Source organism: Atractosteus spatula, chromosome 3, assembly GCF_055471065.1.
Source record: "Atractosteus spatula isolate fAtrSpa1 chromosome 3, fAtrSpa1.hap1, whole genome shotgun sequence".
Taxonomy (NCBI): domain Eukaryota; kingdom Metazoa; phylum Chordata; class Actinopteri; order Semionotiformes; family Lepisosteidae; genus Atractosteus; species Atractosteus spatula.
This window is the reverse complement of record NC_142708.1, coordinates 11,331,759-11,345,964: the sequence shown is the minus strand read 5'-3', so window position 1 is coordinate 11,345,964 and position 14,206 is coordinate 11,331,759. Positions and strand designations below refer to the sequence as shown.

At 37.2% G+C, this 14,206-nt stretch overlaps 1 protein-coding gene across 1 annotated transcript in view; it reads left to right on the top strand.

The window, feature by feature from the left end:
- Positions 1-384: 384 nt before the first annotated feature.
- The window catches only part of dcc (DCC netrin 1 receptor), a 369,239-nt gene continuing 355,417 nt past the window's right edge, over positions 385-14,206 (top strand). The window contains exon 1 of the mRNA XM_088910726.1: positions 385-475. Within this exon, the coding sequence (XP_088766852.1) occupies positions 385-475 (91 nt within the window). The remainder of the gene's footprint in view (positions 476-14,206) is intronic.

Below are 14,206 nucleotides of genomic sequence, written 5' to 3'. Positions count from 1 at the left end.
GGAGTTTTCACCGTTCTTTACCTCCAGCCCCTTTAGATCAATGGATTCACATCTCCCAACTCCCTGCTCAAAGAGTGCTAGTGGACAGCTCCCGTAACAAGTGAACCTCGCCGGTCCTTTCCTGGGTCTGTCTGGCGTATTTTATTACTCAGCTCGTGGAACGCTGCAAGGATGGAGCAGCCACGCATCTGATTCAAACTTGGCTGTGCTCAGAGGAAGTGCACAGAGAGAGAAACGTACTTCTGTAGACTTGTTCAAATCCATTGGCTTTTGGTGTCTGTTTTCCTCCTTTCTGATGCTCATGAATTGAATTCGAGAAATCTGCGTTTGGAAGAAGGATCTGTGTGATTGTGGGACAGAACCGCTCAACGGTAAAGCGAAAATATGGAGAATACTAGTGGATTTATTGGGCTGAAAAAGCTTCTTTTTGTACTACTGTGGTTATCTTTTCTCAGATGCGACACTAAGTCTTACGGTAAGTCGATAGTTTGATTTTGCATTCAAAATCATAGGGATGGCACAAAATATTTTGTTTAATGTTGAATTAACTTCACCTTAAAACCACAAGAGAAGGTAAGTGATTCCAGGGCAGTGCAGCTAAACTATACCATGGTTGGCGTTTTATTTGGAATGGTAAAAATTGTGAGAATGGTTGCACATTGTAGGGTAGACCCCGATAAAAAATGAAAGCGATATTCCTTTAAAATAAATTCAGTTTGAAGTAATGTTTCTTATTACCTTCCGTTATTTTGTTTTCATCGCCTCATTTTGTATCTTCTTGTCTGACTACTGTGGACCGTTTCTAAATCACGCAAAGAAGAATATTGGACTAATGAGATTGAGAGATAAGTAGTTTGGTCATGTTTTTTTTTTTTAACCTGTTTTACAAAGATATCTCATCTGCACAAACTTGAGCTACTTATTCACTGTGTGGAACATAAGTTGTTTTGTTTATTCCGCGATACAAATGTATTTGTGTCAAATTATAAAAATGAATGACTGTTTCTGTTGGTTTTCCAATGATCAATGATCAATTTTTATGTAGCAATCTATTACTATACTGGAAAAGTTACATTGAACAAAGAATACATTTCAGTATGCTAAATTTTAATAAGAATCCTATGCACTCTTGTGCGATGTATATCATAAAATTAATTTAGGATTGCATTCTAACTTTAACAGAGCATTTAATGTATCGGTGATTAACAAAAGCCTTTCAGAATCCTTCGAAAAAATGTGCATACCTGTAAATACGTCTCACATACTGGTGTTTGTGATACACGGAACCTTTTAGGTATCAGTTAATCTTTACATTTCTAGGTTCGTTTATTTTTATGGTACCTACAGTACAGTAATGAGGTTGCTGTTAGGCATAGTTATCTGCTAAATTTTGTTTGGATGCATTAAAAGTGCAGTATCACCACTTGGCTGTATCGAATAAAAGCTTTTAAGAAGGCGAGAATGAATATGAATGAAGATATGCATAAGAAATTCCTCCTGTAGAATTCATGTACACCACTACACACTAAATATTTGACTTTTATCTCTCAGAGGTAATACTTAAGGTGCGCGGAGCGGGTCATAGCGCTTTAGTTAATGATTTGAATTGATTTGAAGAGATTGGAACGAATTACAGTACTACTTAGAACCTTCACTAAGCACGTAGTCTTGGGTGTCGTTATAATCATCGTTATTATTGTTTCACATTCTAGGTCATATTACTATTAATAATAATGATACTTGGTATCACATGCAATAACCTGTAGGTGTTCTGTTTGTAATGCAAGCACTTTTAGATGGCTTTAGATTTGCGTTGAAGGACGCGGAGTTCGTGCTAAAAATAAAGTGCACATAATGTTTAAATTTTTGACCGAATTCAGTTCCACAAATAAATCACCTAATAGTTTGATTAATACTCTGTTCCTAGGAGGAACTTGCAGTTTGTGAACCTCAATATAGCTGATTGTAAACTGCACCAATAAAACATCCGCTTGCAACCTGTCACGGTGAATGTGGTATATTAGTATTCTCCTCTAGTGCTAGAGCGCCGAAAATTATTCGATGCGGGGGACATTTACTGTAACATGCGAATTATTAGCAAGACGTGGTAGCAAGTTTCAAGCTGAAAAGCCTGCCGTGGGAATCTAAGAAATCAGTGAAACATTGCCATCGTCCCATGCAAACGTGTGTGAGCGGCGAATAAAAAGGATATCTAAGAAGACAAGTACAGTATCTACTGTACATATGATCATATTAACTATTACAATGTTGTCTATATGTGGTAACCATGCGGTATTACAATAATTCAAACTTCCAATGCGAAAATGCATTTTTATTCTCAGTGCTTCATACTGTACAGTATGTGTAGATCACTTTTTGAGCAGACTTATATTCATAGCTTTTCTCTCCAACCTCTTAAAACAAAGATTGAAGAACCATTAAGGAAACGTATTGTCCAAATGCACCAGGTTGTGAAACCAGCGCCATACGTCTCTGTAAATCCTCAGCTCACACAACCGCGGTGAACACGGAAGGTTACGGAGAGTATTGAGTGGGGCAGTCCTACACAGTCGGAGTGGTGCAGTATAAATCAATTCCTTTTCGCTGTCTCCATTTTCAAACCTACATTGCTTGCCCTGCGTAAGTGAAGCCCATGGGGCTCATACGTAATGCATGGAGCGTATCTGTAAATAAGTGTATAGTTTTATCTTTTTTAAAGATAAAAGACTTTATTTTGTCAATGTATACGGGTTCGGTGAACCTTTGTTATTTAATGGTATTTTGTCCAGACGAATTCAAGCACACTCTGCTGCTACCCATTAGCGCACTATGGTATTTGCATTTATTTCCACAAAAAGGTACATTTTGAGTTGATAGTCTATTCTTTAACTTTTTACTCTATTCTCTTTTACCCCTTTTTCTGTTTCACTCAATTTTTTTGCGTTCTTTAATATAATAAAATACAATTACAAAAAGCATAACACCTTATTTCTTTTTAGATTGCGTTTGAATGAGCAAAATCAGAGCATTCACTTCAACTCAATAATTCAATATCGATTTCACGGGGCAAATGAACAGTGACTTTACGAATGCAGGTTTTACTGTTCGGCGTTCTCAAGTGAATTGTTCATCACCAAAGTACTTGAAATAAACGTTTTCCAATGAAAGTATTACTTTTCTTATACAGCTGAAGAGAAGGTGATGTTTAATCATGGCACTGATGCAAAGCTTTGCTGATTTTTTTGTAACGCTAGAAACATTGCTATGAACTGTCCTTTAAAACAAACATCTATACAAAAAATGCTTTTTGCTCTATTGTTTATGTAATGACAGCAAGAAGACACAGCATAATCTGCAATGCCAAGAACTTTTTACAATTGAATGTAGGAGGAACCCAGAGCACCTGGCAAAAGCCCAGAAGAACAGTGAGTAAAGTCCATACAGTGAGGCCCAATCTTGAACTGAACCCTAGGACCCTAATAATGTTTTGCACCAGTGATGGACTACCTGCTGCCAGATTACATAGTTGATTAACATTAGATATATGCACTTTCCTGCACTATCCTCCTTACAGATACATTTCAAAGGAAATAAAATAAAAGACCTGGTCTTGGTTGATAATATGTTTTTTTTTTTAAAGAACACCATGACTACAACAAGCATCTTAGATAGGAGACTCCTATCAAAAGTTGGGAGAGTCACAATGGGTTTCACTGGTGTGTCCCCAGAGGCTGTATTTCCGTTACGAGATGCATGTCAGTGTGGTTCCCCCAGGAAGGACATGAGTTTACAGCAGCGTGGTGTGATGAGACCAGGGTTGATACCTGACCAATGATGCTCAACACTGACTCAACAACTGCATTTTAATGAGATGTCTGCCTGTATAAATTACAACGAGAAACCACTCAGCAGGGTGTATTGGTGTGGCACAGGAAAAATGTAATGAACACACCAAATAAACAAAAACATTGTTCTCTACTTTAAGGAGAATTTCTTGTTTACCGAAAGTAAATGCTGTCTAATTAATCCAGTTTATGTTAACTATGTTATAATTTTAGAACATTACAAAGGGTAACAAAAAAAGAAGGCATTTGGTTTTCACTGTAGTCCCATAGCTACTATTTGTTAATTGGAAACCACCCCTAAGTGTGAAAGCTCCATAAATCCCCTCCTGGAAAGCTAATCAAACTTAATTTGCATGGATTTGGGAGTTGGGAGGAAACCAGAGCACCTGACAAATGCTAGAAAACTCAAATAAGAGACATGGGAGAAAATGCAAGTTCTGCACAGATACAGTAGGTGTCCGAGTACTGAAATGATCTTAGGACTCTGGAGCTGTGAAGCAACAATGCTAGCCTCCATGTCAGCATGCTGTCCATTTTGCTCATATTTCATTTGAATACACATGAGGAGCATAGACAGTGTGGTTGATCACTAAGGCGAGCTTTTAAGTAGTAAATATGGGGGTCTTCACTTATAACTCATTATAAAACCTGAATGCTCAGTGTTGAGAAGAAGAAGGCTTGAAGATATACAGATCTGCTGCCACTGACAGATACTACATTCTAAAGAAGTGTGTGGGTAAATGGGGAGTATCTCAGAGTAGCTGCTGCTGCTCTATAGGTGGACAAAGAGCCACACTAGTAGTGCTACACTTACATCTGAAAACACTGAAGTAATCATACTCTTTAACTGAGATAGTTAATTGACCTTTTCCTTAAAATGGAAAGATTTGCAAAACTCCAGCAAACTCCAAACTCCCAAAAAATATAAAGGAAATGATGTTTCTTTAACCAGGGCACAGTAACCACATGCTTGTTTATATGGGGTACTTTGCTGTAGGTGAAATGAAAATAGTTTGCCATTCAACTAATTTAGCTCTGTTCATAATCCCTAATAATTGAAAATTCACACCAACTGAAGAAAATCAAGGTTTTAATTAAACCATTCCTTCCTTACTTCATTCTGTGTGGTGTCTTACAATGTCTTCCCTCTTAAGTAGATATTAAACTGATGTACTTCTTCTATTTTATGTGTGGCTGTTTGAGGTTTTGAATTCATATTTAATGGTTTGCTTTTAACAGAGGTCTTACCTTTACTAAGTAAAGTTTAAAGAGGGATATGGAACAGTTTTATCGACACGTTTTTGTTTAAGTCAATACTATATCCAAAAATGAGAACATCAGTAAAATATTGCAATGCATTAACTGACTTTTGATTAGTTCAATATATAATAAATAAATATGTCTTTCAATGTCAGGACATGCTACTTGATATTTTGTACATTTTCACGTGTGTGCAATCTTAAGAGAAAAACAACAGCAACAGCATATGATTTAAAAGCAGACATTTATTTTAAATTCTGTTGTTTATGTGTACTCTCAGTTTGAAGTCTTGAAGTAAGGTAACCAAAGACACCCATTCCAAGTGATGAATGCAGACATAACAGCAAAAGAGGTGAAGCTACTTAATATTTATGATCCTGATGCTTGCAGAAAAAAAAATGTCAGGCACCATATGCGCAATTGCCTTTTAGATCTGGTTCCTTTATACACATCATTGTAGACGAATCTTCTGTGCATGTGAAGAATTGCTGACTCTAAAAAATGGGCTTTGAAATTGATATTGATAATGCAGTATATTCTATTTATGTGTCTTTGTCTATTTGTATGGAGAATAGGAACTTCATATGCCTCAATTCATGTTGCTCTGGTGGTGTCCCATTTTATCCTGTTTTATCATTGTAGGATTATCCTATCATTTGGATGTATAAAGCACATGTTACTATCCACATAAAGCTATCCAAAATATCCAAATGAAACATCTGTATTGCTTGATCTTAAGTACATTATCTTACCCTACACCCACTAGAGCCAGTGTGGAGAACAAGCAGAAGTTACTTCCATGCTGAAAAGTAGAAAGAAAGTATTTAAACAATGTTTTAGCAGTGGAGCTCACATTTCAAGAAAGCCACACAACTGAAACATTGTTTTTTCTTCTTTATACTTTTCACTGTGAATTTTGCCTCTACATATTCCTTAAAAAGTGTGCCTACACACTGGCACAGCTCCGAACTTGAGAACTATGGCTATGGACACCTAAGGTACTTAAGATGTAAGGAGTCAATTGAGTAGAAAACAAAACACAATGTAATAATTTCACTTTCCAATTTTAATGGGGGACATACAAATGTTATCTCTTGAGTGTACTTTTAAGAATCTGATTAAAGCTGAATTAATGCATCCTGCTTACTGTGGGGTCTTGTGAATTTACAGTTTAACACTGGGAGTTAACTTGTTTTATGCCATCCTCTATTAGAAAACTATAACGATATAAACCCTCATATACAGTATACCTGCAGGTTCTACAGTGCCAAAGTAACAAGGAGCTTTTTGATGCTAGTCATTTGCCATTTCTGTAACATTATCCTATTCTTTTTAATTGGTCTAACTGACTGCTCTGCTGAAAAGGCTTTGGGGGAACAAAACTGAAATTCAGTTACATGAGAGATGCATTGAATCATATTCTTGTGTCGTTCTGCTGAACAATAGCATTTTGTTATGTGCATCTGTGGAAGACTACGGGGTGTTTTAAAAGCTTAACACACACAAAAGCAAAGCAGAGAGATACAGTGGCTTTGTGATTTATTTCAAATGATCTGCCCCCAAGCTGTAGGGTGTCTCAGTCATTTTTACAAAATGTGGCATTTAATTAAAAGACTGTATTTTATTTTCATGTGGAAATATGAACAGTTGTTCTAATTCTACAAATCAGGTGTATTCATATGAGATTTAATTCAAGTATACTGATAAAACCCCGTTTCCCAACAGCAGAGATCAGTGGTTGGGAACTAAAGTCACATGTAGATTATATAATAATTAATAATAAATGATTACACATATATAGCGCTTTTCTGGACACTCCACTCAAAGCGCTTTACAGGTAATGGGGACTCCACTCCACCACCACCAATGTGCAGCATCCACCTGGATGATGCGACGGCAGCCATAGTGCGCCAGAACGCTCACCACACATCAGCTATAATGGGGAGGAGAGTTCATAGATGGGGATTGTTAGGAGGCCATGATTGGTAAGGGTCAAGGAGAAATTTGGTCAGGACGCCAGGGTTACACCCCTCCTCTTTTTCGAGAAATGCCCTGGGATTTTTAATGACCACAGAGAGTCTCTTTTCCCCTTTAACATGTCAACACAATAGACATTTTAACAATTATGACAGAAAAATTCAAGTATAATGATTTTAATGAAATAAAAAAAATAGTTAAAGAGTTATGTCCTTGCAAAAATGCAAATGCATACAACATTTATGTGCATGTTTGTGAAAGCTACTCTTCAACATCTAGCCTCTAAGGAAAATTCTCAGTGTTATTTCTGTAATGTCTTGTCTTTTACAGACAAACTCAAAAACAGAGTTTTAAAGAGCATTTGTAGTCATGTGAAAATGAATTACTAGAACTCCTGTCTACTGTATTCTGTGCATAAAGTCAGTTTATGTTTTCTGGTTATACTGAACTCCATGTTAGGTGTAAGGATTAAAGTAGCATTCTGGGCTTTCATTGTCAGTCATTATTTTATATTTAATTTTACATTTCTCTTGTTCTAAGAAATCCAATCAGATATACTGTGGCAGGAAATACCTATTTCAGGGCTACACACTGCTACTCCATGGTGGTGGTGAATTCTGCTACACCAAATTCAACCCTATGAAGCTTCCAAGTTAATAAGCCTTGCAACATACTGTACATATATTGTAGGTTAACAACCAACGTGTGACGTTCGTAAACCCCTCCTCTTAAGGACGCTCCTGCCCTTCCTTGTTTTCTACTCATCCACCACACCTGCTCCCTGTTCCAACCCCCTTTTCAGTTCTCCTTAAAAGCCAGGCGCTGACTCTGTTCCGGGCTCTGCTCTGGTTTCCGTACCAGGCGAGTCCGGGACCTGGAAGTGCCTGGTCCCTTTAAGGTTTTAGTTTCTGTTCCTGTTCCTGTTCCCGTGCCGGTCCCGACACGGTTCCTGTTTTTAACCCTGTTTGTCTAGGATGGACCGCCCGGCTTTGGACTTTTGCCTCCTTTTGGATTCTCACTTGGACTTATTCTTGGATTGTTTGCCTCGGCCACACCTCCCCCGAACACCAGTGCACCATGGACACGACCCCTGTTTTCATTCCCGAGTCCCGCATGCTTTTTCCCCACTCTACCCCGGATCGTGTCGTCTGCATAGGGTCCTGAAAGAACGCTTTCGTTACACAAAGCACATTTCATAGTATATGAATTCAGTATTGTAGGTGAATCTTTCCTATTGCTCTATCCAGCTATTCCATTAGCCTGTTTGATATTATTTTATAGTTAGACCATAATGGCTCTGTCATAATGATTTGATTAAGGGTACTCATAGAAGTGTTTTTTCCTTTCATATCCTTGTTTTAAAGCAAATTAATAATCAAGAAGGTGTAGTTAAATGTTAATCTCCGCAATAATTCCACACCATACTATAGGAATAAGGGCTATTCCCTTGATCTTCTCCAGTGGGATTTCTGTCGATTAAAATAGGGTTCAACATAGCATGGAGACTGCAATTTAAGTAGAGATCAGTTTCTTTCTTGAATACAAATGCAATGAAAGCAATAGAATGAAAGCTGAACCTCGACACAGGTTTGCACAATGTGTGTTTGATTCAAGCCACTTAATTAGGGGATCTTTGAAACCATGAGGAAAGTTTTGCTTAAGTTTAAATTGTTAGCTGCAAATTCAGCTTTTTTTTTGTTTTTTGTGCTACATGGAAGGAAACCTTTTAATGCAGAATAAAATGGATTGAATTGAAATTCTTTTTATATTTAATTTCTCTTTGCATATTGCATTAAATCGGGTTCACTATGCCTACTAATTTATGGGGCTAACAGAAACAAACAGAAGGATTTTAAAGTAAGGCAGTAATGGGACATTGAGCAAGCACGCATATCCTTCCCTTGAGTCTCTTCTTAGCAAGCTGTAATAAATTGTTTAGATCGGCAGCTGTGGCCCTTCACACTCAGGGGAATTAGGAGCCAGATCTGGCTCTTTGATACTCTGTGCTGCAGATTGTTCAACAGAAAGCCTTATTGCTTAAAAAGTTAATTTTACACAGGACTACTAAACATGAGCATCCCTCACATATCAGCCTGGATCAGCTCACTGGTGTGCAGTTGCATTTTTATTTGTTGTTTTCGCTTCTGACTCATCTGCTGCTCTTTAAAACTCTAGCTTTAATGTACACTATGGCAGTCATTTATTTCAGCATGGATGTCAGGTAATTTGCATGCCTACAAAGCAAAAAGGAATCTGTTGTGTAAGATAGCACAATCCTGTAGATAGCAAATGAACAAAAAGCTAAAGTGACTGTTTACTTAAACCATCCTGCCCTGAATCTTCGTGAATCATTTATTTTTTGTGCTTGTTCTCCATGTGAGGCTCAAGAGGGAACCTTTGCTTTGAAGTTTTACAGGAAAAAGATGATACCACTCCTGTCACGTTCAACATATGTGAGGCAAGGAGTTGCCTTTAATCCAAAAGTGTGGGGAGGGCATTGACTCAGATGGCTGGTTTAGTTGGTAATTACTATAACTGTATTATTTTTAACAGATAGGCGACCTTACATGCAGGAGAGAGAGAGATTAAAGGGAAGGGTAATGCACAGACCTCAATAATTATTGAGTTGTGTTGCTGCATGTGATATTGAAGTTAACACTGGTGATCACTTCATTTTCTGAAATTGTGATGTTGAGGCAAGTATAGAGGACACATAAAGTGTCATTCTAAATGAAAAGCAAATAAAGAATGTGCATAGTTTAATAAATGGCAACATGTATCATATCAGGGTAATATATTTAACTGTAAAATATTAAGAATGTAAATTCCACTTTAAAGCATCTTATGTAAGAGTGTGTATTCTAGCAGTTTCAAGAAAGGGCAAGTAGAGTAGAGTTAAATTAATAAACTTTTACTACATTCCTAATGGAAAGTAAAAGTGAATGTGCAAATGTAAAAAGCACACATGGTCTACAACATAAACAGTAATTATAATTTCATTACAGTATAGAAAAAAATATAAGAATGCCCCATGCTGTGCACTAAAAACATTCAGCTGTCTGAAGTAATTCCAGACAAGGCAGCTACATATTGCTAGTGAAAGCTGTGAATGCAAGTGAAACACTTAAACTGGCAGTCTTTAAGAAATGTATAGGCTGTGCAGACTAACACTTGATCTCAGAAATGGGTGAGGAGGGCACAGTTTTTCTCTTGTAACATTAAAGCAGCTACAGTATGTTGTGTAAGTTTGGGAATCATCCTTTTGTCACACCAGCATTCACTTTGACATGATGTAATGTCAGCTGTCATTTATTACTGTTTGTTTTATCATCAATATGCTTTAGTTTTACACTAAAAATGATATATTTTACCTTATAGAATAATATATTTTATTGTTCCCCTCCTCTAAGAAAATAGGGACATGCAAAAAATAACACACTCAAAAGCTTGGTCTGTTAGCTATAATGGAAACACACTCCAATTACCCTGTGACGTAAATGTACAGTACAAGTATGACAGCTGCTTGTCTAGTGGAAAATCTGTAAAATTTTGCAATGATTGATTTGATAAACAGCAAAACCTGTGCCAGGCCTTTGACACAAGTGCAATATTGATTACTGCATCTTTTAAATTCCTACTTAGGAACTAGTGGACCTACATTAAGAGCCAATGAAGCACTAATATTGAGCCAAACAGCTTTTCAACAGGTTAAACAAATGAACAGCAGGTTCCTACAGTCTTTTGCCAATGACAGGAGCATGCTAATGAGTACAGATTCCCCCTAATTGGTCTTTGTAACTGGCTTGCATGAACCTAATATTGTGTTAATTGAAAGCAGATTTTCAGAAAGTGTGTTTAGCTCTCTATTGCAATAAGGGAGCGAATGTCCTACAAACAGAACCTTGTTCTCCAATGAGACTTTAATTTTGTCCCCCCAGCTTCTGTCAAGCAGAAATACAAAATACATAGAAAGGAAAAATATTGCTATGGGTTCACCTGTTTGAGCTCTAGGAAGGATCTACAGTATTCCCGAGTTCTCAGGATTTGATCACATACTGTATGTAGAACTGTTATAGGATAGCCCAATTTGACAGGCCTGATTTAGATAAATGCAATTTAGGCTACAATTATTACAAGGCATGGATAAGACTAATACTAAAACTTGATGAATCAGTGTTTCTTATACAAAAGTAAATGGGCAAAGGTACAGACAATATTGACTGGAGAAAATACATTTTATATTTATCCTACTTTTTTTATTTCATCTGTTTAAATCAACCATTACAAAATGCACTTGGCTTTTAAACTCACCAATCAATAGTAGGTAGGATTGCCAGGACCACAGCGCTAATTGGTGTGTGATACAAATCTGCTGTTTCAATGTGTGCAACACAAGCATTTTCTTCTTGTCTGAACATAACTGTTAGCATATTTATCTTCTCCCTCAACAGTGATTCTTTGGCCTCTTAAGACATTTTAAGGATTTTGTCTTTTATATGAATCTGAACAATTAAATGTAATAAAGTCACATTAAAATATTATTTTCGGCTAATACTTGATTTGCAAGGGATGAGGGTTATATGTTATTATTCTAATTCTTCTAATTCTTCTCCTGTTAAGCAAATGTTTGTTTAAGATTATTTGTTTGGCCCATTATTGTTTGATACTAAGCTTGTAGTTTGTATTCATAACTTGTTAATTATTAAAACTTGTTAATTGTGAATTGAGTTGAATATTTTACCTCTCCAAAGACAACAAAATCAGCATAAAAGGATAAAACGGACATAATATTTGGAATATGTCTGAACAATTCCTAAACCTAGAGAGAGAGAGATTTTATTATCCCCAAGAGGCAATTTGTTTTATGTAGGTTGTTTGATTGCAGTTACCCATTGAATTTATGTTTTTAATACTATTTTTAGTGTAATGTAAATTTAAAATGTTTAGTATTATGTTTATGGTTGTATGACTGGAGCTGATGCCTCACTGTTCCTGGGTCCTTTGTTACAGTATTTATCTCCCTGTCTCTGTGTGGGTTTTCTCCGGATACTCCTTTATTATTTTTGTTCGAATTTATCTATCGGCCTCTTTTAATTAGTGTGACCTGCAATACAGACAGGAAATGTACATTCAGTACATTTCATAAATGAAAAGTAAAGTTTAAATACAAAACTATTGCCTAAGTAACAAGAGTTAAGTGAATACTGAAGAATGTCATTTATAGTACATGTTCAATGTAACTGACAGCACTCAGAACCTCGTGCCGGTGCCGAAAGGTTGAACAGTTCTGATTTATGTTCGTCCCATCATTAAGGGAATGAGAATAGAGAATGAACTGGCACTTTAAATGGGAAAACAGAGAAGAGTGGACACAGTTGGAGGGGGTTTAGGTAAAGATAAAAGACTGAAGACAGGGCTATTAGCTTGAGTTACAATAGTCTAGATGGGGCAGTATCAGGACTTGAGGTAACAGTTGTGTGAAACAGTCAACAAGGAAGGGTTGGATTCCAGCAACATCCCGGTTATGTTAACTGGTGTTTCTACACTGTACATACAGTAGGTGCATTTGGGTGTTGACCCAGCCAGGATGTGGTCCCATCTTGCACTGTATGTTTCTTAGCTCTGGGTTGCTGCACCCTTTGTTAAACTGGTGTTTGTTAAACTGGAATAAGCAGCTTTCAGACATTATATATTCCCTCTTTATGATCACAGTAGTACATTATCTTACTGTGCAATATTTAAAAATGTCAATATATAGCCAGTGATGATTTGTTGCCACTGTAATTGACTTAAGGATTAACAGTGGTTATATCCTGAATTCATGAAAAATCATGGCGTTTTCCCTAGTTTGTACAATTCAGCTCACTTACATGTGTTTATATTTGTTGTGAAACAATATTTTAATAATTTTGCTGCAGTGCAAATATTTTTCACTCCACAGTTCTATATCTTACTCTATACGTGTGAGATTAGTTTTTATAGCATATCGATATGAATCCAAGTGGGATATGTACTGTATAAGCGGCATACCCAGGGGCAAAGTGCCATAACAAGATCTTTGAAAAGGTAGGTTTCAGGGAAAACAGACAGACAGAAACAGCCATGAGGTAAAACAGCACTCCTTTATCTGCCAGTAAGAGGAAAGAAAAAGATGCTTTGAGCTCTAGCTATACTTCTTTTGGTTTGAATAGCTCTGTCAGACGTTGGGCAGCTAGGCTGCCTACTGGCATCCAAAGTGAGTCTTTATTTGAAAATCTCTCAAATCAAACAAACTCACAATAGATCCACAGGGTTGTCAGTCACTTGATTCCGCCTGTGCTTTCTTTTCCCTCTGGTGCAGTGCTATCTTCCTGGCTAGCAGATGTCGATGGTGCTGGAAGACTCCGCTACCTAGTTTTGAATCATAACATAAATATTCGTCTTTGTCCAATTAGTCAGGTTACTTGAGGATAGCAGGTCGTTCTCAGGTTAAGAGAGAATGTATTTCTCCCTCAATAGTCTCCCTCAAAAGTAAATAATGCTTAATGATAAGGAGGTAGTACACACTCATCTGTGGTTTCCATCACCCCTGGGACACAGGCACCTCTTCTCCCTGAAAAACTGTCAATCTGATGTGCACTCTTCCCTGAGCTCCTGTGCATTTAGCCTGGTCCTCCTCTGCCAGCTTGGGGCAGATATTTCCCTACTTAAACTGGTTTAGCCGTTTGGTCTTAGTCTTAGTCTACATTTCTGTAGGTCCTTCAGTATGCCTTCAGTTTTAGGAAGAACATTTATGTAGTACCACACTCTACCTCTACCTCTACTCTGCTCTGAGTCTCCATTGCCTCTTTTAGCTTTACCATCAGGTCTAGTGATTCTGTAGTCAACTACAAACCTTTCAACTTTCTGCCTAAACTCCTGCAATGAGCCATTCTTCCAGGATGGAGTCCTGGGATCACTCATCCCACTTGCAGCCAATTACAATACTAATACTTTTTATAAGATGTAGAAATCAGCTTTAATAGGCGTTCAGCTCCATGTTTTTTACATGCTGAAGCCTTCTTCGTGATTTTTGTGCTTAGCGAATAGGTTGCAAAAATTCTTCAATCAGCATTATTCTCTTCGCTTCACCTGACAAGCTCCAA